The sequence below is a fragment of the Amia ocellicauda genome, chromosome 17 (assembly GCF_036373705.1).
Source record: "Amia ocellicauda isolate fAmiCal2 chromosome 17, fAmiCal2.hap1, whole genome shotgun sequence".
NCBI lineage: Eukaryota > Metazoa > Chordata > Actinopteri > Amiiformes > Amiidae > Amia > Amia ocellicauda.
Window position 1 is genome coordinate 8233136 of NC_089866.1, and position 24388 is coordinate 8257523.

At 46.1% G+C, this 24388-nt stretch overlaps 3 protein-coding genes across 5 annotated transcripts; 1 reads left to right on the forward strand and 2 right to left on the reverse strand.

The window, feature by feature from the left end:
- Positions 1–1035: 1035 nt before the first annotated feature.
- Positions 1036–4389, forward strand: wfikkn1 (WAP, follistatin/kazal, immunoglobulin, kunitz and netrin domain containing 1). The gene is made up of 2 exons (XM_066689427.1): positions 1036–1689; positions 2245–4389. Exons 1-2 carry the CDS (start codon positions 1414–1416, stop codon positions 3775–3777), a joined length of 1809 nt encoding a protein of 602 aa, XP_066545524.1. The 5' UTR covers positions 1036–1413; the 3' UTR covers positions 3778–4389.
- mettl26 (methyltransferase like 26) lies at positions 4388–6506 on the reverse strand. The gene is made up of 6 exons (XM_066689428.1): positions 6165–6506; positions 5779–5941; positions 5521–5580; positions 5104–5171; positions 4924–5002; positions 4388–4802 (listed from the first exon to the last, which is right to left on the reverse strand). The coding sequence occupies exons 1-6, from the start codon at positions 6356–6358 to the stop codon at positions 4746–4748; spliced, it is 621 nt and encodes a 206-aa protein (XP_066545525.1). The 5' UTR covers positions 6359–6506; the 3' UTR covers positions 4388–4745.
- Positions 6507–8122: 1616 nt separating this feature from the next.
- Positions 8123–23840, reverse strand: tmc5 (transmembrane channel like 5). Of its 3 annotated transcripts, XM_066689589.1 has the most exons (23): positions 23692–23840; positions 23502–23555; positions 20499–20701; positions 19669–19829; positions 18353–18460; positions 16312–16437; positions 16111–16213; positions 15012–15093; positions 14533–14784; positions 14217–14383; positions 13781–13925; positions 13399–13554; positions 12771–12931; positions 12545–12623; positions 12047–12144; positions 11610–11705; positions 11096–11171; positions 10690–10823; positions 10419–10592; positions 9949–10027; positions 9684–9815; positions 8809–8866; positions 8123–8721 (listed from the first exon to the last, which is right to left on the reverse strand). In XM_066689589.1, the coding sequence occupies exons 3-23, from the start codon at positions 20570–20572 to the stop codon at positions 8603–8605; spliced, it is 2580 nt and encodes an 859-aa protein (XP_066545686.1). In that variant the 5' UTR covers positions 20573–20701; positions 23502–23555; positions 23692–23840; the 3' UTR covers positions 8123–8602. The 3 variants fall into 3 exon arrangements, with proteins under 3 accessions (XP_066545686.1, XP_066545687.1, XP_066545685.1); XM_066689590.1 differs by lacking the exon at positions 23692–23840 and having other exon boundaries at positions 20499–20676; positions 23502–23685; XM_066689588.1 differs by lacking the exon at positions 23692–23840 and having other exon boundaries at positions 23502–23685.
- Positions 23841–24388: the final 548 nt, after the last annotated feature.

Below are 24388 nucleotides of genomic sequence, written 5' to 3' on the forward strand. Positions count from 1 at the left end.
TCTTAAACAATCTGGTCTGTTAACTACAGGGGTCCTAAGAGCCTTATCTCCTTTCAGTCACTGGCAGACATGTGGGAATCCCTTGTTCTGTACACTTGGGTGGTTTTTACTGCCGTGGTAAGACAGGCCTGAATGTAGCATCGCCCGGTGCAGTAAAACTGTGGGGCCACGAATGCCTGTGTCTCCGTGCTGCTGTGTCTGTGGTTGCCTGCTCTTTGCCGGCTAGCCAGTCAAGTATGTCTCTCAGTCGCCCTGCCCCCCCGGCTTTTGAAACCAAAGGTCGGGAGTCACGCAGAGGTTCAGGGGTCACCTGAGATCAAAGGGAAAGGGAGCAGCTTCTCAGGGCCCGGGGAGGCCCACCCCACCGAGGGCCGTGAGACAAAGCCGCGTCGTGGGCCAATGAAAGTCTGGCTCTGAACTTCTGGCCACCTGACCGAGGCATCTCCGAGCTCGGTGTGAATGAGTGATGGAGCCGCACCACTCCGTCTAGACTCCCCGCCCCCACAAAGGAGGCTTGTTTGTTTGTATGTATGTTTGTTTGTTAGTTAATGTATACAGGACATCCTGCTCTAGTTGTGAACCGAGTCCTGTATGTTAAAGACACTTCCATGTCTGTTCAGACAAGCACACAAACATCTGGAATGGTGAAAGGCTGTAGCTTTTACATTATTAGATTACATCCTATTAAAAAGTTGTTAATCAGGTGTGAAAAATTGATTTTGGGGACGAAATTAATATTTACTGATGTTTTTTAAGCTGTGTTGAGAACAAATGAAGGTTGTGACTCAGACCCCCAACAGCCCCGAAACACAATAACAGTCCCACTCAGTGGAGCGTCACCCATTAAGTCGGACACCCTGCACGTTTCCCAAGACCCCCGTCCCATAAACCTGTGGGGTCCCGTCGCTGATTGGTCGAGCGGCGGCTGCAGGGCGGGGTGGGGCCCGGGCGGCTCTTTGATCCGTCATAATGTAGGGGGGGCGCCTTTCAGCAAAGTGCCCGGCAGTGGGGGGTCAAAGGGCAACACTTTTCTGACTCATGGCAACAAGAAAAAACCAAAAAAAGACCGACTCAACCTCGTCACATCTCCTCGTGTGCTCGGAAAGGCAGGAGCAAGACTGGAGGAAACGCTCACTTTATATATACATACACATATATACTCAGAACAGCCTTGAATAATGCACTTTCAGTTACATATGTGACTAAAATAATATCTAACATGGCAATATCCGCATGCATCTTGTTGTAATCCGCTGCTATTGAATTATTTCCCTCTGGGAGAGGGGGTATGAAAGTGACAGAAGGGCTCTCCTCGCCGGGTTGGTGCGCGTTAAGGAGCCGCAGCCGCAGGGCGCTAGGGATGCCAGTGGCGCAGGGCTGCGGTCGGGTCTGCACGTTTGCAAAGGGATTACAATGAGCGCAGAAGGTCGCCATCCGCGGGGGACGCAGGTCCGAGCTGCTGTCCGGGAGGGCTGGGACCATGCATGTGTGCCAGGGCGCCCACAGCCCGCCAGACTCGCCACGGCTGTCCTCCTCTGGGCATTTGTCTTGCCTCTCCCCAGGGTGGCTCTGGGCGCCAGCCTGGCCGGGGGCAAAGCCAGCCACCCCGGGGTCTGCCCCAACCAGCTCAATGCCAACCTGTGGGTGGACGCGCAGAGCACCTGTGAGAGGGAGTGCCAGGTCGACCAGGTGAGTCGGGCTTCTCAACATAATCTCAGCTGAGGGAAGCGATTTAGTGGAGCTGTGTGAAAGAAAGCTTTTTTAATTGATTGATATATGTATGGAAAAAAAGGTTTTGGTTGTTATCTATGTAAACTCTGTGTAAACATGTATTTATTTTGGTGGCACAAGTCTAATAGTTTCTGCAATGTAATTACATTTCATGGTGTGGTCCGATTTCAGTTTATTGTGTGAACTTGGCTGAACATCGGTTATTCATAATCTATACTAATAAAAGTCCAACTCGCTTGGACAGATTCCTATACTTTAATAATGATGCAAGTAGGGCTGCATGATCTGTGGGCTGCAGTGAGTATGGATTTATTAGACAATAGAGGAGTTGGGGATGGTGTAATACAAATCAAGAGATTTAAGAGTCTCTTCTGGAGGACACACTGGAGGAACACGTTATACTGGTATTTCAGCAGCAGCAGACAGTAAATCTGGAGAAGAGAAATCTCAATACGTTTCTGTTATTATGGGAGATGGGGGGGGAAAAAAATGTTTCCTTGTCTCTCTCCCCAGGACTGTGCTGGTTTTGAGAAGTGCTGCACCAACGTGTGTGGGCTGCGCAGCTGTGTGGCCGCCCGCTTTTCCGATGGCTCCTCTGCGCAGCCAGACAGCCAGGGTGCCGGGCAGGGGGGCGGGCGGAGCAAGGCGGTCAGCTGCCAGGGCTTCGTGTGCAGCCAGCAGGGGGCCACCTGCGATGTGTGGGAGGGCCAGCCCGTGTGCAAGTGTCAGGACCGCTGCGAGAAGGAGCCCAGCTTCACCTGCGCCTCCGACGGCCTCACCTACTTCAACCGCTGCTACATGGACGCTGAGGCCTGCATCCGCGGGGTGGCGCTCACGGTGGTCACCTGCCGCTACCACTTGGCCTGGCCGTACACCAGCGCCCTGCCCCTGGATACCACCGCCCACCCCACCCTCTCTTCCTCCCAGGAGGACCCAATGCCCCCCGCCCTCTACACCAACCCCAGCCACCAGTCCGTCTACCAGGGGGGCACCGTGAGCTTCCACTGCGACATAGTGGGCATCCCCACCCCGGACGTCACCTGGGAGAAGCAGACGGAGCACCGCGAGAGCCTGATCATGCGGCCCGACCAGATGTATGGCAACCTGGTCATCACCAACATCGGTCAGCTGGTCATCTACAACGCCCAGACCCGGGACACGGGCATCTACACGTGCATCGCCCGCAACTCGGCTGGCATCCTGCGTGCCGACTACCCGCTGTCTGTCATCCGCCGCTCGGAGGACGAGATCCAGGAGGAGGGGGATCTGAGCGAGACCGTGGGCCGCCCCTTCTCTGCGGCGGACTGCCTGGAGGAGGTGGACAGGCGGGAGTGTGGGGAGCGCCACGTAGACTGGCACTACGACGCCAAGAGCAGGACCTGCCAGGCCTTCAATCACGGCGGCTGTGAGGGCAGCAGGAACCGCTTCGAGACCTTTGAGGAGTGCCGGGCATCCTGCCAGCGAGAGGGCATGGGCGTCTGTTCCCTCCCCGCCGTGCAGGGGCCTTGTAAGACGTGGGAAGCTCGCTGGGCGTACAACCCACTCATGAAGCACTGTCAGGCCTTTGCCTACGGGGGCTGCCAGGGCAATGCCAACAGCTTCCGCAGCCGCGAGGAGTGCGAGGGGAATTGCCCGCAGCCCAAGAGCCGCCCCTGTCGGACCTGCAGGCCCAAGGGCAAGATGATCCCCAGCCTGTGCCGCAGCGACTTCGCCATCGTGGGTCGTCTCACGGAGCTGATCGAGGACCTGGACTCGGGGATCGCCCGCTTCAGCCTGGAGGAGGTCCTGCGCGATGAGAAGATGGGGCTGGCCTTCTTCAACACGCGCCACCTGGAGGTCACGCTGGCCAGGATGGACTGGAGCTGCCCCTGCCCCAACGTCACGCTGGACGACGGGCCCCTGCTGGTCATGGGCGAGGTGCAGGACGGCATGGCGGTGGTCCAGACGGACAGCTACGTGCGGCCCATCAACGACAGGCGGCTGAAGAAGATCCGAGAGGTGCTGGAGAAGAAGACCTGCGAGCTGCTGCAGCGCTTCCAGGACTAGAGCCGGCGGCAGCACCGGGGGGAACCCTAACACGGTGTCTCCTTGGACTGGCACTCTGAGCTGATGGAGACCTGGGGAAGCATCCGCAGCTGGTGTTGGAATTTGGATGCTATTTATCACATGGGAAATTATACTAAAATAATCTCTCGCCTCTGCAGAAAGCATGAACGGTTGCCATCAGAGGTTCATTCTTTAAACCCCCGTTCCTCAGTGACTTGTTTTCTTTATGGGCAACTGCTTAAAATGCCTATGGAAGCTGGCTTCATGGACTGCAAAACAGACTTGTGACATTTACCACTAAAGGAATATATCAGTTTAAAATATATACATCGGTTTATATAACTTCGTATTCCCATGACTGCAAATTCAGTTTACTAAGCCTACCAGGTGACTGATTGGGGAATAGTTTAGGGCTGGCTTTTCCTGTGGATTGTCATCTTCGTTTAAGTGTGTAAACAAGTGACTTTGCTAATTGAAAAGGTTTGCATATCAGCCCAAAAAAAACACCTACATTACTCAACAGTGACGCCTAATGGAATAATATGGTTTTGGTGCACAGAGTCAGTCACAGTCATAGAATTACTGAAATAAAGGACACAGATACTGAACGCACGATTTCATACTTTATTCCGTTGTATTCTCCTCCCAGACTTCTACGCAGCCTTCGAGATTGTAAAACCCCTTTATTGGCACAGTACAGTTGTCTATAATTATGTCAGTGAGTAAATGCTACATTTTGAGGATAGGATCTGTGTGTAAGCGGCCGGACATGTGAGACAGTGCAGTAAGTGAGGTTCATGGTACACAGCGACAGACAGCTCGCGCCACACTTTCACGGCTGCGGGGCGACCTGTATCGGGTGCCAGTTTGGGCTGATGGACCAGGGTGGCGGGTAGAGAGATTTCAGTCGGTGCCCCTGGCTCTAGGTGGCGCCACAGTCAGGAACGGGCACGGGTTCGACCAGGGCTTTACACCATGCTTTCCTTCCGAAAAAGCAGGCACTTGTTATTGGCGGGCATATCCACCTGCAAGACAACCAAGAATAACACACCTTAGTGCTTGCGTTTTACACCCCCCAATTGTCCATTTTCTTTTTCAATCTTTGCACTCTTGCAGATCAGAGGAGGTAAAACTAGGTCTGCTCACCACTCTCTCCAGAAACATGCCGTTCTCTTCTGCCAGGGCGCTCAACAGGGAGGTGTCCTTGATTCCCCACTCTGGGTTCCTGTGATCAAACACACGCAACAGCACTGTCACACCTGCACAACTGAGAACGGGGGAGCCCACATGCTCGTGACACACTGGGGTCACAGGTGTCCCACTCACCTGCTTTTCAGACTCTGGTCGAAGTCGATGTTGCTTTGAGGGGTTATGAGTCCATTAACAGAGTAAGGCTGAGGAGGAGAAAAGGACACGCGTTTGTCTGCGGCGTCGTTTGTGTATTTGTATTTTTACCCTGCAGTAAATATGAGCTGGGCATAACATCCCAAATACTCCTAATCTGGAAGAAAAGGGACATTTCCCACGCAGGGCTACAATAAGCCTCCGCAGATTACACAAGAGCATTTGTTGACAGATCTAAAACCTAAGCAAACAACAAACGCTTCAGAGGTGTGAGGACATAGAGAGGAAAAACAAAACGTGTCTTATAGTGGACAAGCAAAAAGTGGACACGGACCTTCCCCAACCTCATCTAAAGCAATCTGACCTGCTCTCTCACCCCCCACCCCCAGCCTGGCTTACCCCGTATGTCAGCAGCAATCCGTGAGGTTTCAGGATCCGACCGGCTCCTTTGAACAAACCCTAGAGGGGCAAAGACATCATTTGAATTGACAGCTTTAATATCATAGTAGAGGTGAAATTTCCAGTCCGTTATCAGCAAAGCAGTGTGGATCCAAGTGTTTTCTGTAATATGTAATGTTGATGACATTAAATATATATAATTTATTGCTGCATTTTCTGACCGACTGTGTGCAGAATGAGGGGTTATAGGATTGTCACCTCGGTGCAGGCCAGGGGGGAGATGTGGATCATGTTGATGTTGATGACCAGGTGGAAGGACTCGGGCTGGATGCCGCCCCAGCTCTCCCAGCCCTGGGAAGCGTCCAGGTGAATAGCCGGCTTCACATTGTGCAGCTTCAGCAGAGCTCTGTAGGCCTCTATACTGGGAATTACAGCACAACACAAAACACACAGCTCCTTCACTGCTTAGGTCTTTTATCATTATTATGAAGACATGCACTGTGGTAATAACAGCCCGGTGTTAACAATACTGATGCACTAACGCCCTGGGGTAACGCGGTCTCTGCAGACGCAGCGGCGTCTCTTTGTTAACGCAGGACAAAGAGCCTCTCCGCCGCCTGCCCTGCGCCGAGGCCGCGGCTCACCTGTCCAGCGATGTCTGCTCGATGTCCGACGGCTGCCAGCTGACGTTGGGCAGCGCCTGGGCGAAGTGCACGACGTGCTGCCCGGAGCCCGACGACACCTCCAGCGCCGAGAGCTGCCGGCCGGGGTCCACGCAGTCCCGCAGCACTGTGAGGATCGGCTCCTTGTTCCTCTCCGCCGCGGCGGCGCACAGCATCCTGGAGCGACCGAGGGACAGCCGCACTGGCAGGCAGGACACCGCGCCCAGCGCACTCTGCTCTCCGCGTCTGAAGCAGCGGGGCCCCGATGCACGAAGGCGTTGATCGCGCAGGCACACAGCGCTCCGTTATCCGTGCCGGGAGCCGCGCCTCTGCATCGCCCGCCGAGGCCGGTTTTGTTCTTGCTGTGAAAGTGCCCTTTGGCACGGTGCTCTGCGCGAAGTGCATGCTGGGAATTGTAGTTCTGGCTGTGGCGCTGTTACGCGAATGCAATAATATTAGTTTGAGCACAGCAGTACGATTTCTGTTAATCTTATGATTATTAATATATTCCAAATGCATAATAATCTACTTATTTATATACTTGTGAAAACATAACATTGTTGATAAAGTGCACCCCTGACAGCCAAATAGTTCTGGCCCAGTGTCAGTTCTGGCCCGGATCTTCTGGCTACTGGACTTGAATTGATGTCAGCCTGACTATTAAGCTAAAAATCACTCAACTGTGATTTGCTCAAAGATCTGGTTTATCAAACTTACACTGCCATATGAAATATCACACGACAGCCCCTCACACAGGATCCCAACACGATTCTAGCAGCTGTCTTTTCAGGTAGGCGTTGAAGGAAGGATCCGTTAGCTAGTTAACTACTCCATACAGTGAAGCACTGAGCACTGTCTCACCAGTTCTGCTTTAACACCCTGTCAGGAAGACAGCACTGTTAATCCAGCTTCTACATAATCGTAGGACAAAGGTATCAAAACAGGCTTGAACCCAGAAAAACTAGCCATTTATACAGTGTGATAGTTAGGACTCCCTTCTTCAATGATGTACTCTCCTAATTTTTTTATCACAAACACAGTATGAAAATATTTGCAATAAATAGTTGAAACCTGTGAATTTTTAGTGTATCATTTTCCACATTTATATTTTCCCACAATTTGCCAAGTAAACATTCATGCACTGTGGGGAAATGTGTGTCCATTTCAGAGTGAAAAAGAAATGGTGTATATTGCACAGTTTATATTCTTATTAGGACAGCAAATATATGACAACAATAAAGAGCAATACAAGCACATACTATTTAAAGTAAGGGCTGCTATATTACACAAATTGTGCCTTCAGATCTTTGCTTCTCTGTAAAATACATTTCCTATCTATACTTGTTTTCCTCTAGCACTTGAACCTGCAGATTACAGGCTTGTTAATGTCTAGTGATGGCTAAATTATTTTGATAATGTATCAAAAAGGTCAAATGTATTTTATATGAAAGCTTCTCCCATATCTGAAAGAGCTCAAAGAACTGGATGAACATGTAGTTTAGATTTGTATTTAATAAAATAAAATGTTAAATTATGTTTCCAGTAAATACATATTTCAACCTGTAGCAGGTGATTAATTAAATGAGCATGAGAAAAACAAAAAATAACAGTAAACACAATCAAATTTTCAGTGAGCCTTGAAGCTCTTGCTGGGTTATAGACAATAATTCTTAAACCGTTTAATAGCTTTAAAAACATGTTATTTTGAAATACCGATGCCATAATTATTGGGACTGCACCCGCAGCTAAAGATGGCTTACGTAGCTCCTCCAAATTCGGTCGGCTTCCCTTAACGAGTGCGATGGCTACATGTATTTGGTGGCACCAAAATGAGTCTGGGCCGGAGTCCACCTGCTGTATGGGGCCCTCTGGAGTCGGACACAGCAAGGGTGTATGTGGGAGAGAGGGATGTGACATCCTTATTAAAACACACAAACAGCTTTCATTTCGAAGTCTGTATTTAAATACATTTAAAAATAAACATTTGTGCTACAATTAAACAAACAAACAGGAAGATATTAAAATATTTCACTTTAGTTGAAAACTGTCTCCATATATATATATATAATTACATTAATAATCTTAATTGGGATAATTCTATTTAATTACGTTTTGTGCGTTTCAGAGCAGAAAACTGGAGATGGTTTGAGTCCCACTAGTACTCAGGGAGTGTGTGCACAGGGGTGCCCTCCCTAGGAGAGATTCAAAGCTGAATGCCAGGGACATGGGGCTGGTCAAACTGTTGATCAGTGATATTTAATAAATAATAATTAAAATCCATACATCAATTGTATTGCCCCCCCAACCCCCCCCTGTATCTACCACCCATGCTGAGGAGATTGTCAATACGTTGCTGTCTTTGATTAGCTGGTCACTTTAGTCAGTTCCAGGACAGAGGTGCTGTGAAAGGGAGTTTGTCTTCAGTATCCCTCCTCTTCCTCCTCTTCCTCAGCTTGCCTGCGTGCGAGCATGGCCTGTATCAGTGCGCTGGAGGCGGGGGGCACTGTGCCTTCTTCCTGGAAGGGCTGCCTCTCAGACACTGACAGGGAGGGAGAAGCAACATGTAATCAAGGGTATTAAGACTGAAGACCCTGCTGTAGGAAAAAGCGATCATGAAAGCACTTACCCCCATAGTAATCTGGGTCCACTTGGTCTTCTCTCTGGAAAGTGCGTAAGGGAGCTGGCTGCAAGGAACATAGCGTTTAAAAAATTGTAAGTAAACCTTGTGTGCAGTACGTATGTAGAGTCCACCCCACACAAAACTCATCTCTGATAACTGAAAGTTAACACTGACGTCCTGATCTGATTCAAAGTTATGATATGGGTTCCAGACTTAAACCTGAAGTGACCATGAAGGCTGGCTAGTGGTTGGATGGATCAGGATCAGAGGACAGGCTACTTGGGGGCGGCCGTGGGGTCCCTGGTACGTGTGCAGGAAGCAGCGGCTCTGTCTCTGCTAGTGCTGGCTCAAGGGTTTGGATTGTGCTGTTCCTGCCTCCAGGTCTCGCCTTTGGGCTGGGTCACAACACCCTGCCTCCTCACCGCCGCCTCTGGGATGTCTGCTGCCAGCACTGCACCCTGGTTCTCACCCGGGCTTCTCTGGGCCTTTCGTACTCTCCCGGTCTGGCCCTGTTTGGCCTTGCCGCAGTTTCATCACCCTGGCCCTCTCCTGCTCTCTAATCCCCTGACCCCACAGCTTCCCCCTCCTGGCCCTGTGCCCTGCCGCTGCCTGGCCCTGGGGGTCCCATCTCTCTGTCACACACGACACCAGTCAACAGGCCTCCAGCCCTGGGCCCCTGCCTCCCTTCCCTACCCTTGACCTTGCCTGGGCTGTGGTGGAACTGCAGGAGGGAAGGTACTGCTTTACTCCTTTTTTCCTACCAACTCCTCACTGGCATAATAACATCCATCTAAAATATCTGTTTCCACCCTTTAAAGAGTTATTGCCTGGCATTTTTCAGTTGATCTTCTCCCACAGGCGCACAAGCCCTGAATTCTTACCCCAGGGGGAACACTGAGCGGAGCCTGCGCCGCACTCTGCGTCCTCTGGTCAGGCCGTCGGAGCGGCTTCGTCTGCTTGGAGCTCTGCAGCCGTTTCAGCTTCTCCAGGAGAAAGTGCTTGTCCTTCCCCTCCTGAAAACCAGACAGAGGAAGGTGGGAGAACAGTGCAGCAGAAAAGAAGAAAGGGTTTTCAGTTCAAATGTTCTGTGTAGGTCCTTTACATTTCATTTGAAGGGGGAGGGAAAAAAGCACAGTCAAGACTCACATTAATGATTTGCTCTCGCAGGAGGAATATCAACATTTTACGTCCCCGCACAATCTGCCAGTTTACGTATATCAGGATTCTGGAGAAAGGGGAGAGGCTGGTCAGAAACAATGTGCATAACCTAACAATTCAACTGTAGATTTTTTGCATCAGAGCCTTTTTTATAAAACCCCAGCTATATTATGTGTGCACTGGTTTCCAGCAGTGCTAATGCTAAGAAATAATGAACACAAGGCGTTGGACGAACTATACTCTTGCCAACCTAGTGTAAGGTCAACAACTTGCAGCATGCATAGGGTTCTTGAAGAGCAAAGATGTCAGCAATGGGTCAATACTGCTTTAGTCCTGCTGTGGGAAGCTGGGCTCCTGCTTTCATGCAGATGACTCCAGTTTGTGCTCTCTTTAAAGCCAGCCCATTCCTTATCATGACAGGTGTTTCAGAGATGGACGGACGGGGGGCAGGTACTCACAGGATGATGAGGGTGAGGATGAGGAAGAAGAGCGCACTCTGGATGAGGTTGTTGTAGATCCACACCGCCCAGCGGAATTCGGGGAAGATATTCACCCTCTCCATCCACTTGGACACTGCCTCGAAGGGTAAGGACAGCCCCCGGAACGGGCCGCAGTACGGGGAGGGAGTGCGTCTGCAGAGGGAGGGGGTGGTTATAGCAGGTGGACAGACAGGACAAGACTCCCCCCAACAGCGTCCAGCATCCCAACCTCAGGCAAACAGCCCCCTACCTCCACATGGTGACCGCCACGAAAGATAGCACCCCCACGAATGAGGGGAAGAACAGCAGCAGGATGAATATGGTCTGTATCTGCGCCGCGCGGCCCGAGCGCCGGGGGGGCTGACAGTTCTGCATCAGGCTCACCTGAGAAGTAGAGAGATAGGTGAGGGGTCGCCCCTTCAATGCTAGCTAGTGATAACTGAAGCTCCTGGTGGCATCTGCATGAGGTTGGGTTTGCTTAAACTTCACTTATGCAGTGATACTTTGTTTGTTGTTGTACAGATGACTGGTTTCACCTTTTTTGAAATGTGGAGTATGTTAGGATTTAAAGCAGGATTTTTAATAGTTAGTATTATAAATGTCTCATTCTGTGGTTGAGGAAAGGATTAACAAAAATCAACTCCAGCGAGTCTTACCTTCTTTAGGTAGAAGATTAGGAACAATTTGATGATCTGCATAACAGGTAGCAGTGGAGCAAAGTAAATCCCAATCCTACAATGAAAGTATAAAGGAATGAAGGGTTCATTCTAATAATACATGTATGGTTACATATTCTCAAGCACAGTTCAGGTTGGTTGGTTAACTACTAGCCTAATGCATGTCTCCTTTAATTTTGAAAGGAAATCTGTTAATTTATTTCTTTCTCTTTTCTAAAATATGTTTGATGTGCAAAACTGCATTGTAGAAGGTATGCACACACATGAAGGTGTGTACTTTCTATAGGACCTGCAGCACTCAAATGGGTCACAGGATGGCAGTAGAGTCATAGAGTAGAGTAGTGACTTCATCAGACCTGTAGAAAACGTGAATGCTTCATCACAGATTGATATGAGCTCTCCATGCTATGGTTTAAAGTTTGCCATCTTCAAATATAATTTTGCCACTGTGCTGGGCGGTCCAACAGTGCAAGTGCAAAGGTGGACAGCTTACCAGGCAAGCGTCTGGGCGTAGATGAGGTCCAGAACGTTCCGCCCGATGTCAAACTCCGGAACCCCAAGGCTCTTTGCACACCGTGTGCCGATGATTCTGCAGGAACCGGGAGGAGAAAGTTACAGCACGCTACAGACCCATATTGCTGCTGGAATGCTCAGTCTTGCATCTATTTCCTTTTAAAAGCAAACTAAAATCTGACCACTCAATTCCAAACACATGATCTTCCCTCAACGAACAAGAGAAATGATAAGTTGCCTTGAAAACTAAAAGTCAGATGATATGTATCACATCTGCATTGCTGTGTCTAATGAACCCAATATAGTGTGGACTCTACACACACAGGAGATCTCATTGCTGAGAGATTCTCACAGGTGAAATGGGAAAATGGAAATGTGCCATTTCACGGCCCAGGCAGAAAGGATTCTGTCACTCACCTGTGCAGGAACTCCCCAAAGAAGGAGCCCAGGAGACAGAAGAGGAAGTCAATCATGATGAGTCTGTACAGGTCTTGCCCGACAAAAGACTCCCAGCACTGTGTGAAAAGGACAGATACGGACATGCAAGAACATCACAACATGGTAAAATGGTCAGACACTAGATACACTGACTTTTTATTTTGCTTTTGAGTTGTGAATCTAAGTGGATTTTAGTCCACCAGTAAATAATGGTATAACGCTGCTGAAAAGGTCTCTGACAATTTGTTGAATGTGTGAAAAAAACAATTCCTAAACCATTCCGTTAAACAAAACAATGAATAACCCAGGACCTGTTCATGTAAGATAATTCTGCGATTGATTCCTCCAGGTGGACTTTATTGCTATTAAGGTATCCAATCCAGTACATTTTTTTTTGTGGGAAGTAGGTGGACTGTTCTGCTTCCTTAGACAAGCACATAGGTGATAGGTGATAGAATGGAAGAACACAGAACCCACCCCAATATTGGACTCGGCGACCTTCTCCAGCCAGTAGTAGCACAGCACCCCCAGAATTGACATCTTGAGTAACACGTTCCTGATAGAGAGAGAGGGGCAGACAAGGAAGATACAAGGCAGATGAACACATGGATAAACAAACTGGAGATTCTACTCGAACGTCATCTAGGCGGCAGGGAGAGGGATGGGGGATGCAGTAGGAAGAGGGTGAACTTGTAAATCAGACCTTATGATGAGTGCGTAGATCTGGTGGCGTGCGATGGTGAAGGGCTCCATCTTCCTGAGCAGTGTGTAGAGCAGCGGGACCAGCAGATTGATGAGCGACACCACGATGGGTAGCAGTAGAGTGGCGGCCTCCTGCTCTGGACTGTTGGAGTCTGTGATCAGCTGAGAGCGCAGGGTCACTTTAATAACTTATGAGGTTAAACATTATGTTTTGTGACATTTGTGACTAGCAGAATCGATTCACTTTTATTTTGAAGGCTGGAACATCAACCAATATCCTAATGCATCATGTGACAATGCTGGGAGTGTACACAGGGCAGAGAGAAGAAGCCCTGAAAACACTGGGTGGCTTTCTCCAGAGTTCTGACCTCAATCCCACAGAATAAAGGGGAACGAGAAAGAGACTAGACAAGTTTACATTTCCTGCTTCCCTTCATGAACTACATTGTGGGAGGAATGGCAATATTGCCTCTAGTGGCTGAGATTTTCTGATCTGAGTCTGCTGCTATGGCTTTCTGGTGTGGAGACCTCCATCCTGGCAGTGCAGTGAGGGGAGCAGCCCGTGGTTCAAACTGACTGTGCTAGTTCGGGTGGGGGGACATATGGGGCAGCCCAGCAGCAGAACTTACCTTCAGGTTGAACTCACATAGGAAGTAGACTGCGCTGCAAGAGCCCACTGCTAGACTGCTGGAGATGAACCAGGCAGCCAGGTGGATCCCAAAATGCTGCAGTTTCTCTGAGATGGACAGGACAGCCTGTAGCTGGACCCTCTCAGATAGGGTCTCCTAAGGAGGGCGGGGGGGAACAGACAATGAGAAGTGTGAGGTTCTGGGAGCAGAAAGTGTTACATTCCTTCATGATTAGAAAGCCCATTTTTATCTTCTGATGCATGCTGGGTACAAGCCTCTTCGATATCTGGACAGGTTCATGACTTAGCTCTGGGTACAAACTTGCTTGACACCTATTGGTTTTTCAATTAAAATCACACAATCTGTGTAGCCGGTCTCGCACCTTGAGCTGGACATGGAGGTTGCTGCGCCGGAGCTGCACAGCCCTCTCATTCACCACGCTGAAGTCCCAGCTGCACAGAAGATGTGAGGCGCTGCCTGCCACCTCACCTGCCAGCACAAAGTTCTCCCGGAAAGAGTGTGCCGCACTGCCCCCCGAGAGAGAGAGAGAGAGAGAGAGAGAGAGAGAGAGAGAGAGAACAGTTCAATACCTTACAAACAAACAGAAGAAGTCTGTATGGCTGGAGTAGTCAAGTGTTGGATCTTCTGATCCCTTCCTGGGTGCAAACAGCACCTTGACTATAATTGTTTTATTTCAACCAAATCTGTGCTTGCAGTGGGTTGGATTGGAAGGTCCAGTATTACACTCCCCGAGTCCCAACGTGAGAAAGCTCTGCATACAGATTGGTCTCAGACTGGTCACTGATATGAACTCTGACCTGTATATGAGGCTGAGGCCACACAGCACCAGGTAGGCCCCCATGGTGAAGAAGTAGGACAACTGCATGTCATACTGAGGCAGGGTGCTGTTCTGGCTGGCGCTGTGTCCCGACACTGAGCTGTTAGTGTAGGACCCATAATACAGCACCGTTTGGTTGAAATAACCCTGTGGAAAAAGGCATTGGAAACTTTTAAAGCAGAATCACAGCAAACTATAAATACAATTTATTGCCAACACAACGGGACCAAGACGTCCCCCCTTAAACCCCTCCATGTGCCCCTATGTAGACTAGAGGTAACAGTGGTGAAACTCACAGCTCCAGTGAGGATCTCTAGGCCTCTGAACCCCACGCTTCCCCCTATTGGTGGGTCCAGCAGCTGTGGCACGGTGATGAAGCCAAAGTTCACCAGGAAAGAGAAGACGTTGAACATGAGCAGCCACCTGAGGAAGATGAAGTAGGAGAGGACACTGGAGCCAAACTTGCCCCCAATCTCCTTCAGGGTGCTGTGCCACAGCACCAGAACCTGCCGCACTGCCGACACCTGGGTTGCAAACCTGCGGAATGACTGAGAAAGAGATGGGGAAGCTTTCAGAGGTATGGATTGACTGCTGGATCATATGCATCTCCATGCATCATTTCAATATTTCAGAATCCCTCGGCAGTTGAAAAACCAATACAACCCTCCCATGAGTAGAGGAGAAATGAAGAACACTACTAAAAGCCTTACTGATATCTAGAAAGCATGTGAATTCCTGAGAGTTGCAGAGCGTCCTGCCTGTTACAGACTCTTACCACAGAGACCCTGCTGCTGCAGTCTGTACAGCATGTTAGCTGCAGCCGTCTCTTGGATGTCTTGAGCAGAAGCACTTGTTTCCTGGGGAGAACGGAGAGCATTCAGCAAGAACTATACTATGAATTGCACTATGCGTAGTAACATTTTCTACAAATAAATATACAATTCAATAAGCAATCCACTGATTGATTTGTACATTTCACATTACAGAATTGTGCCTTTGAACTCTAGAATGATGGTATATAGCTTTTAAAAAACTGACTTAAGGTTGATGGTCTCATATTATTAGTATAGTAATAAATAATATGGTCAGTAATTTGTTTAAACCCAGAAGTTTTCTAAACAGAATATGGAAATGTTGCTTTATTTAGAAGCGAAACAAAAACACATCTGATAAAGTAACCATGTTTTTTGTTGTGTGTCTTAATACGATAAATATTAACAGCCTGGGGTTTTCATTTGGGATTTTTATCATTTGTCAGATACACCATAAGACAAACTAATGGAACTGTAAAAATATGGCACATTGTTTAACATGCAGTTAGTACAGAGAATGGAAACCATCTGTATTTGTGTACAGGGTTCATGTGTTGGGGACAGGAGAGATACTGTCCATTTATTTTCGGCTACTTAAAATATCCTTAAAGTTACTCTCCCTTTAAAAAACGTATTATGGATTAAATATAAGTAGTTTGCAAAACCTAGTTATGGAAATTATCGAGTGATTATCATAATTAATACTAAACAACCCAAATTATATTAGATTCAGAAAAGTAATAAAGGTTCAGCTTGTTAATGGCTACGTGAGCATGTTTACCTATGGTGGGCCTCTCTCACCTGGAAAACACTCAGTTCACTTCAGTTTATCTAACTAAATATTTACTCAAAGGGGGAAGGTAAGTGTGGAGAATTAAACCTAATAAATGTGAGAAGATCTTTACTTTGACTGTGACTACATTAGTGATAGGAACTCAATAAAGACACCATTTGTCTGTTTGCATAGATTTTGCTTACAGCACGGAAATTAAACTGGAGTGGCTTATAAAAAAAAAATAGATGTGGGTGACCTTTAAGCTACAGCTTGGGGTTTGTTCTCACCTGATATTGCTCTTGTCCTTGAGGCTCCAGGGCAGCTGACGGATGGCGCGGATCCTGTCCCGTGTGGACTTGTCTGCCAGCTCGGCCACTAGGTCTCGCTCCTCTGTGATGAAACCAGCAGTGGGTTCAGGATGCACTCATACTGGTACTCTCCACTTTCATTACACCTCACCGCTATTCCTCTATGGCGCGGGGGCTCACCTTCCTCGATCTCCTGTTGGAAGTCCTCCTCGCTCAGCCCCAGTTTGCCCAGGGCTGTGGCACTCATGGTACCAATTGGGAACAGACTCCTTCTCCGAGAGGCTCGCCGCCGCATTACACTGCCCGCTGTTGGCACAGCACAGGCATTACAAATGAGACTGTGTACCCAACTACATTGAAGTATAAATGTATGGTTCAAGCTACGGTAGGGGCCAGTTTTATGGTTGGGGGTGGTTATTAAAAACTGCATACTTAGAAGTAACTGGGAAAATAGTCCTGGTTTAAGTGCTATCAATGACACAAGGTTTTTGAAAATCTAGAAATGGAAGATCACATGGCCCACCCAATTGATTGCGAGGCAGGTTTGACCAGTATAGATGTTATATTTTATCTTTTTATTTTTCATTTCTATGTCAAGTTATGCTGGGAGTGTAAACAGTGGTTCAAAGACAACATTGTTTAATATAGACCATGGAACACCTGTGGAATCATCTGTCTTGGAAAGTGACAGTAGAGACCAATATCGGTGTATAAATGCATAAACTAGAATCATGACTTGTTGATGAGAGCCAGGAAACAAAAAAATAGACTTTGCACTTAAACACAACACAGTCATGGGCAACATCCCAATGTTAATTAATAATTACTGATTGGCATGAAGAAATTAGGCTGTTCTATTCCCTTTAGCACTCTTTTTCAGTTCAATATTTATCTCCCTGTGTTCACTGAAACTTACAGCACATAGTTAAACATGTCATTAGCTGTTTTATATAGAGTTTCATATAGATCTAGACTTTCATATGCTTGTCTTCCAATGTTTAATCACTACCAATAAAATAAAAGCAGTGGATTATGGTCAATGTTTAACTCAACTTGTGTGAAAATTATTTGAAGGAAACTTAAATTGTTTAATAAAACACTGGCAATTCTTGTGGAAATACATTTCAGTACTCTTTATCCTACATTCCCGGCACATACACAAGGAATGAGGAAGTTGTTTAGTTACCTGAAATGGGCAGCACCACTCTCTTAGCTTAGTAACCGTTTCCTTATCTGAATAAATGTTGTTTTCCCAACAAATACACACAATCAAAGTGAGTGACCACTGTGACACTTGTGTCAGGTTTTGAATGGTTTTCACTCTAGAGAAGTATTTCACCTGCTACTGAGGTAACAATCATACATGCCAAAGAAACCCTAGCCAACTTTGAACCAAGCATGCCCCAGTGTTCCTTTGGCCACTGTAACTTCAATCTTAAAGAGATTTCTGCACTATATGACACTAACAACATTTGCAACTGGAGTTTATTTTGATCTAAAAAAAGCCTAGTTCTTAGTATCATTAAGTAATTGAATTGCATTTACTGGCATGATTGGGTTGAAGGAAACTAATGGAGAAGCCTTAATTGGAACCATGACTCAAGGAAAATCTCCTGTCCTCTATACAAAGTCCAGCTGAATTGGATTTATATTGATGGCTGCCTTTTACATGTACTTCACCATGAAGAAACTTTATTCAGCTAAATAAGTGTTGGATGTCCTTGTCTTAGTTGAAGACAAGACCCTTTGCCCCGGAGCAGTTAATCATTGATGTTGCTGCGATAAGACAGGATCATGCTGTTTGTGCTGTTTGGCATTTAGTCACTATGTGTGGCCCTGGCAGCTCTACTGGGTGGAGAAGGGAGAGGGAACCCATTTGTGATTATGAAAGATTTTATTAATGGTCAGCAATGTTTAGACTTAAGTCACTGAGTTTTGTTTTGCTTCATACAAAAGACTAAACAAAAGTGTCTTGGGATGGATGGTAGGATATTTATTATCAGTGCTATTGCCACATATTTTTTCAGCACATTTCCTGTTCTTCAGCTGGCGTGAGTCACGATTCCACTTACTGCTGGCCCTCCTCATTATCATTCTATTTAGCCATGAGATTAAACAGTGGTTCAAAGGCTGGCACAGGCTAGGGTGAGCTACATTTTCAATGGTTACGATTTAAATTGCAATACTCAGAGCATCCATCTAATGCCCTCCTGAGTCTCACCTCTCTCTGCCGAATCAGGCTGGTCCTGGTAATTCATGGGGTGTTCTTGACGCCAATTACCAAAGGAGTTGTAGTCCATGACCGTGTCATTTTCGAACCCTAGGTTGTCTGAAGACATGAGGGGAGAAGGACAGAGGGAGAGGGAGATCTGAGGGGTAGGGCTGAGGTACAAAGACAATCTTATCACCTCAACATTGGAGTGAACGATAGAACAGGGCAGTTAATCCATTCTTCACTATTTTGCGGGATTTGGAGGTTGGTTGCTGGATGTGGAAGAGGGCTCTTGCTTTGTGCAGCTGCAGTAGAGTATGACAGGGAGGCGTCCTAAAGTAGGAACTTGTTGTACAATGCTGGTCAATAAAAAAACTTCTAACATGAAACAAATGGGATCATACACATCAGTCAAATATATCTGTGGGTAAGCACTCCTGTATAACTGTAAGATCGCTATGTTTCTGAATTCAGCTCGTTTGCCTTTCCAGTCTTTAGAAAAACAGATGTCTCTGTTAATGATTCTCTCGGGGGCTGCTTGTTCAGCCAGTTACAATTATCCATCCTTTTCTATGTTGTTGTTAAATATATGACCAGGAAATATCTTCACAACCCACTGGGATTGTTAGCCAGCAGTGCAATCAGGTCATTGTGTGTGGGCATATTAAAAGAAACTGGAATACCATTAATCTACCTCCAGCACCCTTTGGGCGATATTCATAAAACATTCAACACCTGTTTCTAATTATGGAAAAAAACACAAATAACTGTTAAAACTTTAGAGTGTTAATTTGAATTAGGGACAGGAAATCAAATGCCTTTTTTTGTATTGTGTATAATATTTCATCTTTTAAAATGGGGTGGTAAATTGAACACTGTATTTTATGAACATGGGTTTTTATGAACTTGCACAGTAGTTACACCCATATGTTTTACAAGAATGTCTGTCTAAAGTGTATGACCTTTCATAATACATTGTCTAGGGTTAGTGGGGTTTAAATAAGTACTGAACATAGTGTATTTCAATCACAGCTAATATTCTCCTAAGACTTTAAAGAAGCTAAGGCATAAACTAAATGCAAACTTTGACCTACAGGCAAAAAGCAAAGTACAAACCTGTATCCTATTGCTTTTTAGTTTATTGTCATAAGCCACTATCTACGATTTATAATCCAAAACACGATAGTCTGTAACTTCTGTTTCACAAGTTTTTATTTGGTCTAGCCCTAAGCCTTTTTCTTTTTAAGATATGACAACAGCCAGTATAAGATGTCGTCTTGTCTTGAGTGTGCCGTGCTGCTTCGTGCCCTTCTCAGCTGACTCACCCTGGCCACGGTGGTCTCTGGTGGGCATGGGTCCCAGAGGCAGGTACTGAGTTGGACCCCGGGCTCCCTGCCCTCTGCCCCAGGGGTGTGGACCTCGCTCCTCATCATAAAGGGGTCCGTCGCTGGCATAGGGATTCTCGTGCTGAGACCTCCAGGAGGGGCTGGGGAGGGGAAGGGAACATAAAATTAGTATTACATCAGAAACAGTGCAGATAAGAATCAGTAAGGCATTGTGGACTGATGGCCAGTACTTCTTGTTACTGTCTGAGATCATGTTAGCATATGTGAATAGATTACACACAAAGTCACTTAAATCACCTTTTTGTTTTCAGATGAGAGCACTTCTAATGGAAAGCTACATTAATAATAATAGCTGCAGAAATCCAACCCCTGAGGCCTGCGGTTTGCCAGCCCTGGAGTTGTGGGATTTAAAGACTGACAGCTTGGGGTTTTAGCAGCACACATTTATGCCTTAAACACTCTTCTAAGATCACACAAACGTTTCACTGTTCTGAATGCCTTCAGGTTGTTTGTATAAGTGTGTGGTTTGCATAGAAAGCAAATGTAGAGTACATCAATTTTCACATCAAAATAAATGACTGAGAAACTTCACTGATTTGATTAGCTTCCATTACAGTGACAACTGAATTTAAATTAAACCAATACGATTTTCAATAAACACCTTTGAACGTTATGAGACTTAAAATCTCAGGCCAAGACAGGTGACGGCATATATCCTGCATCATACTATAAGAATGTTTCGGGAATGTGTCTTTCTGACGATCAGAATTGGAGACCCCCTGCCCTGTGAGACAGTGATGTACCCCCACCTCCTGTCCATTTCCAGGGTGTCAGATTGGTGGTACCCCGGGTTGAGCACCCTGTCTCGGGAGTAGTGTGACATGCTGAGGCGTTCCTCCCTCCGTCTCTGCTGCTCTCCTCTCTCACGGTGCCATGGGCTCACTTGGACGTGCCGCCGGATCCCCGTGCCGACTGTTCCGGGCTGGACTGGTTACAACAGGAAAGTCTCAACCTATGAAGTATAGCATGGGCTCCAATAAATACTAGTCTGTTCTCATTAAAGATTAATATATTTTTTGAGTTACTCACAGACTATCCAGTCTCTTCTTTCCCCACCAATATTATTCTGTCAGTTTGGTTTACTAAATTCATATAGATTTATTTAAACACATTGTTTTCACTATGGAATGAATCTGGAAGAAAGTCTGCATAGCAAGTATATTCTCCTCTCTGGGATCACATTACCCAGAGACCTGCCCTTTCACAAAAACAAACACTTTTAGAAGACCTATACGCAAATACAGGGACTATTGTTGGTAGAAATAAAATGCTCCCATACCTGCACCTCAAAGGAGAGAATGCACACGCCTGCGTGTATTCAGGAGGTAACCCAATTCCCCTCCTCTCCCACAGCAATGCATTATGGATTAATTAGTGGGATCCTGTTTCATTTAGAATAGCTCTAATGTCTTTGTATCTCACAGAAGACAAAAGAGCCGAGCCACTGAGAAGAAATATTTATTTGTTCTTGTTCTCTTCCCCCAGCTGCTGGAAGCCATGGAGCTTTCTTAGAATGGTTATTTTTCCAGATTTAAAACATGTTTTACAGGATTGAACTCAAATTTCCGGGTAAAAAGTGTTTTCTATTGATCAAGGAAGTTCTTTTTTTCTGCTAGAGTGCTAGAGTGGGATACGGAAGGATAAAGAGCACAATGCAAACAGTGTAAAAGTGCAGAACGTCAAAGATTAATGAGAGGGAACACGTACACATGGACCTAGATATCGAAGCAATATCCTGTTTACTCATACTAAGTAAAACAGGTGGGCTATTTATATTTATTAAGCCATCGTGAATACACATTTGGTCAACAACATAACCTAAAGCATGTAAATAGACATATTTGTTTATTGACAAGTCATAAGCCCTCCAAAGAATCCATTAAAAGCAAATACATAAATAAACAGCAATATTAAATACAGCTCCTATACAATACCCTGGAGTCATTTGTCACACATGGAGCTTTAGAAGGCAAACATTCGGAACAAGCTGTCAAAAGCACAGAACAATGTAATGTAAATCCACATCTTTGTGTACAGTTACCATGGCAGTTATTCTTGTTTATTTATTTTCACTTCAGTATCTGTGTAATTACAGGACGGCACTATTTCACCATGAAAAGAGAGAACCCAATGATCTCCTAAAAAAAACTTTGTCTCTCTCACGCCACATGTGGATATATTTTACAAAGCTTAGGTCTAACAACATTCGCACAATATTGTAGCTGTGACAGTCAGATTACATTTGCTATTGTTTAAGTTAATATATAAGTTAACATAATATTTGATTAACTACTTTCACATTGTTTAAGCAAACAGCTGCTTTTCCTTGATTTTACAGATAGGCATCAAAGTTACCTCATTAAACAGTGCTGCTTAATTAGATAATGGAGGTAGGGCTGACTTTACAGGATTTGCTTTACTGATTCAGACTCCACCTCACAACCAGGAAATCAGACCATTCGTGTGGGATTTCATGTTTTCCAGTCTCCTAAGCAGTGGTGTAGCTGAAGGGGGGTGGGGGGCACTTGCTGCCTCCAGGTTGTTAATGTAATACTATTGAGAACATTTGAAGAGTCTGAAAATACTCTGGCATGACTCTATTGGTTGATGTTGATTTTTGTATGTATTCAGCTCTGGTGAGTGTGGTCAGAAGTAGACTATAGGTAGCTAACATGCAACAAGGTCTAATTTGCATACAAAAATTATGTCTGTGCTTTTATGATGCCTGTATTACATGATTATTACTTTACAAAGCAGTCAAGAGGGAGACAAGCCTAGCAGACAACTGAGACCCACAGTAAAGCGTACCTTATCAAATATGGCGTGTTGTTTGGAATTCTCTAACCCTGCTTACATAGTAAGCAGCACAGTTTGTACTGACATTAAACTGCAACCAAACTGCAAAGTGAATAGTCACAAATGCCTTTATATTAATCTATGACGATATAATTATCATATACAGCATCTTGGCCCATTCGCTTCTCCTCAACTCCATCTCCTGCTACAGGTCTGCCTTTCTATAATGGTTTACGCAAAGACAGTGATGACAGTGAGGAAGTCCTGTACGAGCCCACTACACTCACTGTATTGTGGCAAGGTGTGCACACACACACACACACACACACACACACACTGACTGAAACACAGTGACAGTGCCAAACACATACACACAGACCAGTGGCACAGTGGTAAAAAATAAACCCTTATGACACTTCTGTGACTGCCTGAATTAGTCCACCCACTGACTGAATACAGAATAATTATGTAAAATATTGCATATATTTTTTACATGTATGTATATATGTATATGTATAGTTTTTTTAAGCTGTATTGAAGTTTATTTCTACAAAACTTTGACTTGGGGGTTGGTGCACTCCATATATTACCATAAAGAATAATCATTTGACATGAAAACAGTTCATAACCAGAAAACACGCAGTGTCCTCACCACATTGAACAGATGATTTTACACTGGAGTTGTTAATTTAATGCCATATCACGTCAGCTGAACTTTTCATACAAACACAGAACCGTTTTCATTTCAATTCGATGTGAAGCACTTCGCCTGGACACGCTATGATAAAAAATAAAAACGTTTTCTATAGACCTGATACGTGTGGACACTGTAATAATATAAACGCAATAGCAAACCTTGCTAGACTGGTACTCAAGGCAACCCACCCCAGTGATATATAACATAATAACATAACTGCACTACCACCGCTAAGACGTGCCAGGCTGGCGAGGCTTACCTTGGCTGAGCGGGTCAGGCAGACTTTTGAAAGCTGGTTTCGCAGTTCCCTTTCCTTTCCAAACAGAAAGAAATGCACTATTTACGCTCAGTATAAAATGAAGCTGTGTGTGCCCCTGTGTGCCGCCGGGCTGCCGCAGTGGAGAGGTGCTGAGCGGCAGACACTGAGGCAGCACTGCTCGGGCTCTTACTTCAGCTCACTGTGGTCCCGCTCCCGCAGCGCAGCTGTCCGCAGTTCTGCGCCGGTCTGCGCTGCTCCACCAATGGGATCAGCGGGATTGTGCAGCTCTACGCAGATCCACGGATCTCTTCGCTACCAGACCGTGACCAGTATATATAACGTTGCCACCTCCCGGAACTTGGGCTGATATGAATGCGATTTACAATTCACACCTGTACCTGCTTTACTGCTGTCCTGCACCGCAGCTGCGTTATCCTACAACTTCCCCGTTCTGAATGTATTGCAAATGTGTAACAGTAACAGTAATAGCCAGAGGATGAACACATAACGGCTACATATCTATCAGTCTATCTATTCAGATTGTAGTGGATGGCAATTTTAAATGGTAAATATTACAAAACCTCTACAGCACTGCTGTCCAACGAACGTGGGTTTCTTTATTTAAAACTAAATCCTGCTTTAATGTTGCGAATGAGGGATCTGACACCGATTCCCAATGTACCTGCATGCATGGCCTATAGCCTACATAACACATACATGAAAAACTGGGTCATAAATTCATTGTTAATAATAATTGGACCAAACCGACACAGCTGGGTCAGCACTGGTGCTGCTGCATTGTCGACCGGGGGGGCATTAGCACTGTTTGAAACTTTGTAACAGAGAACATGAAATACCTCTTTCCCCCAATGTCCCCCAATGTCGCC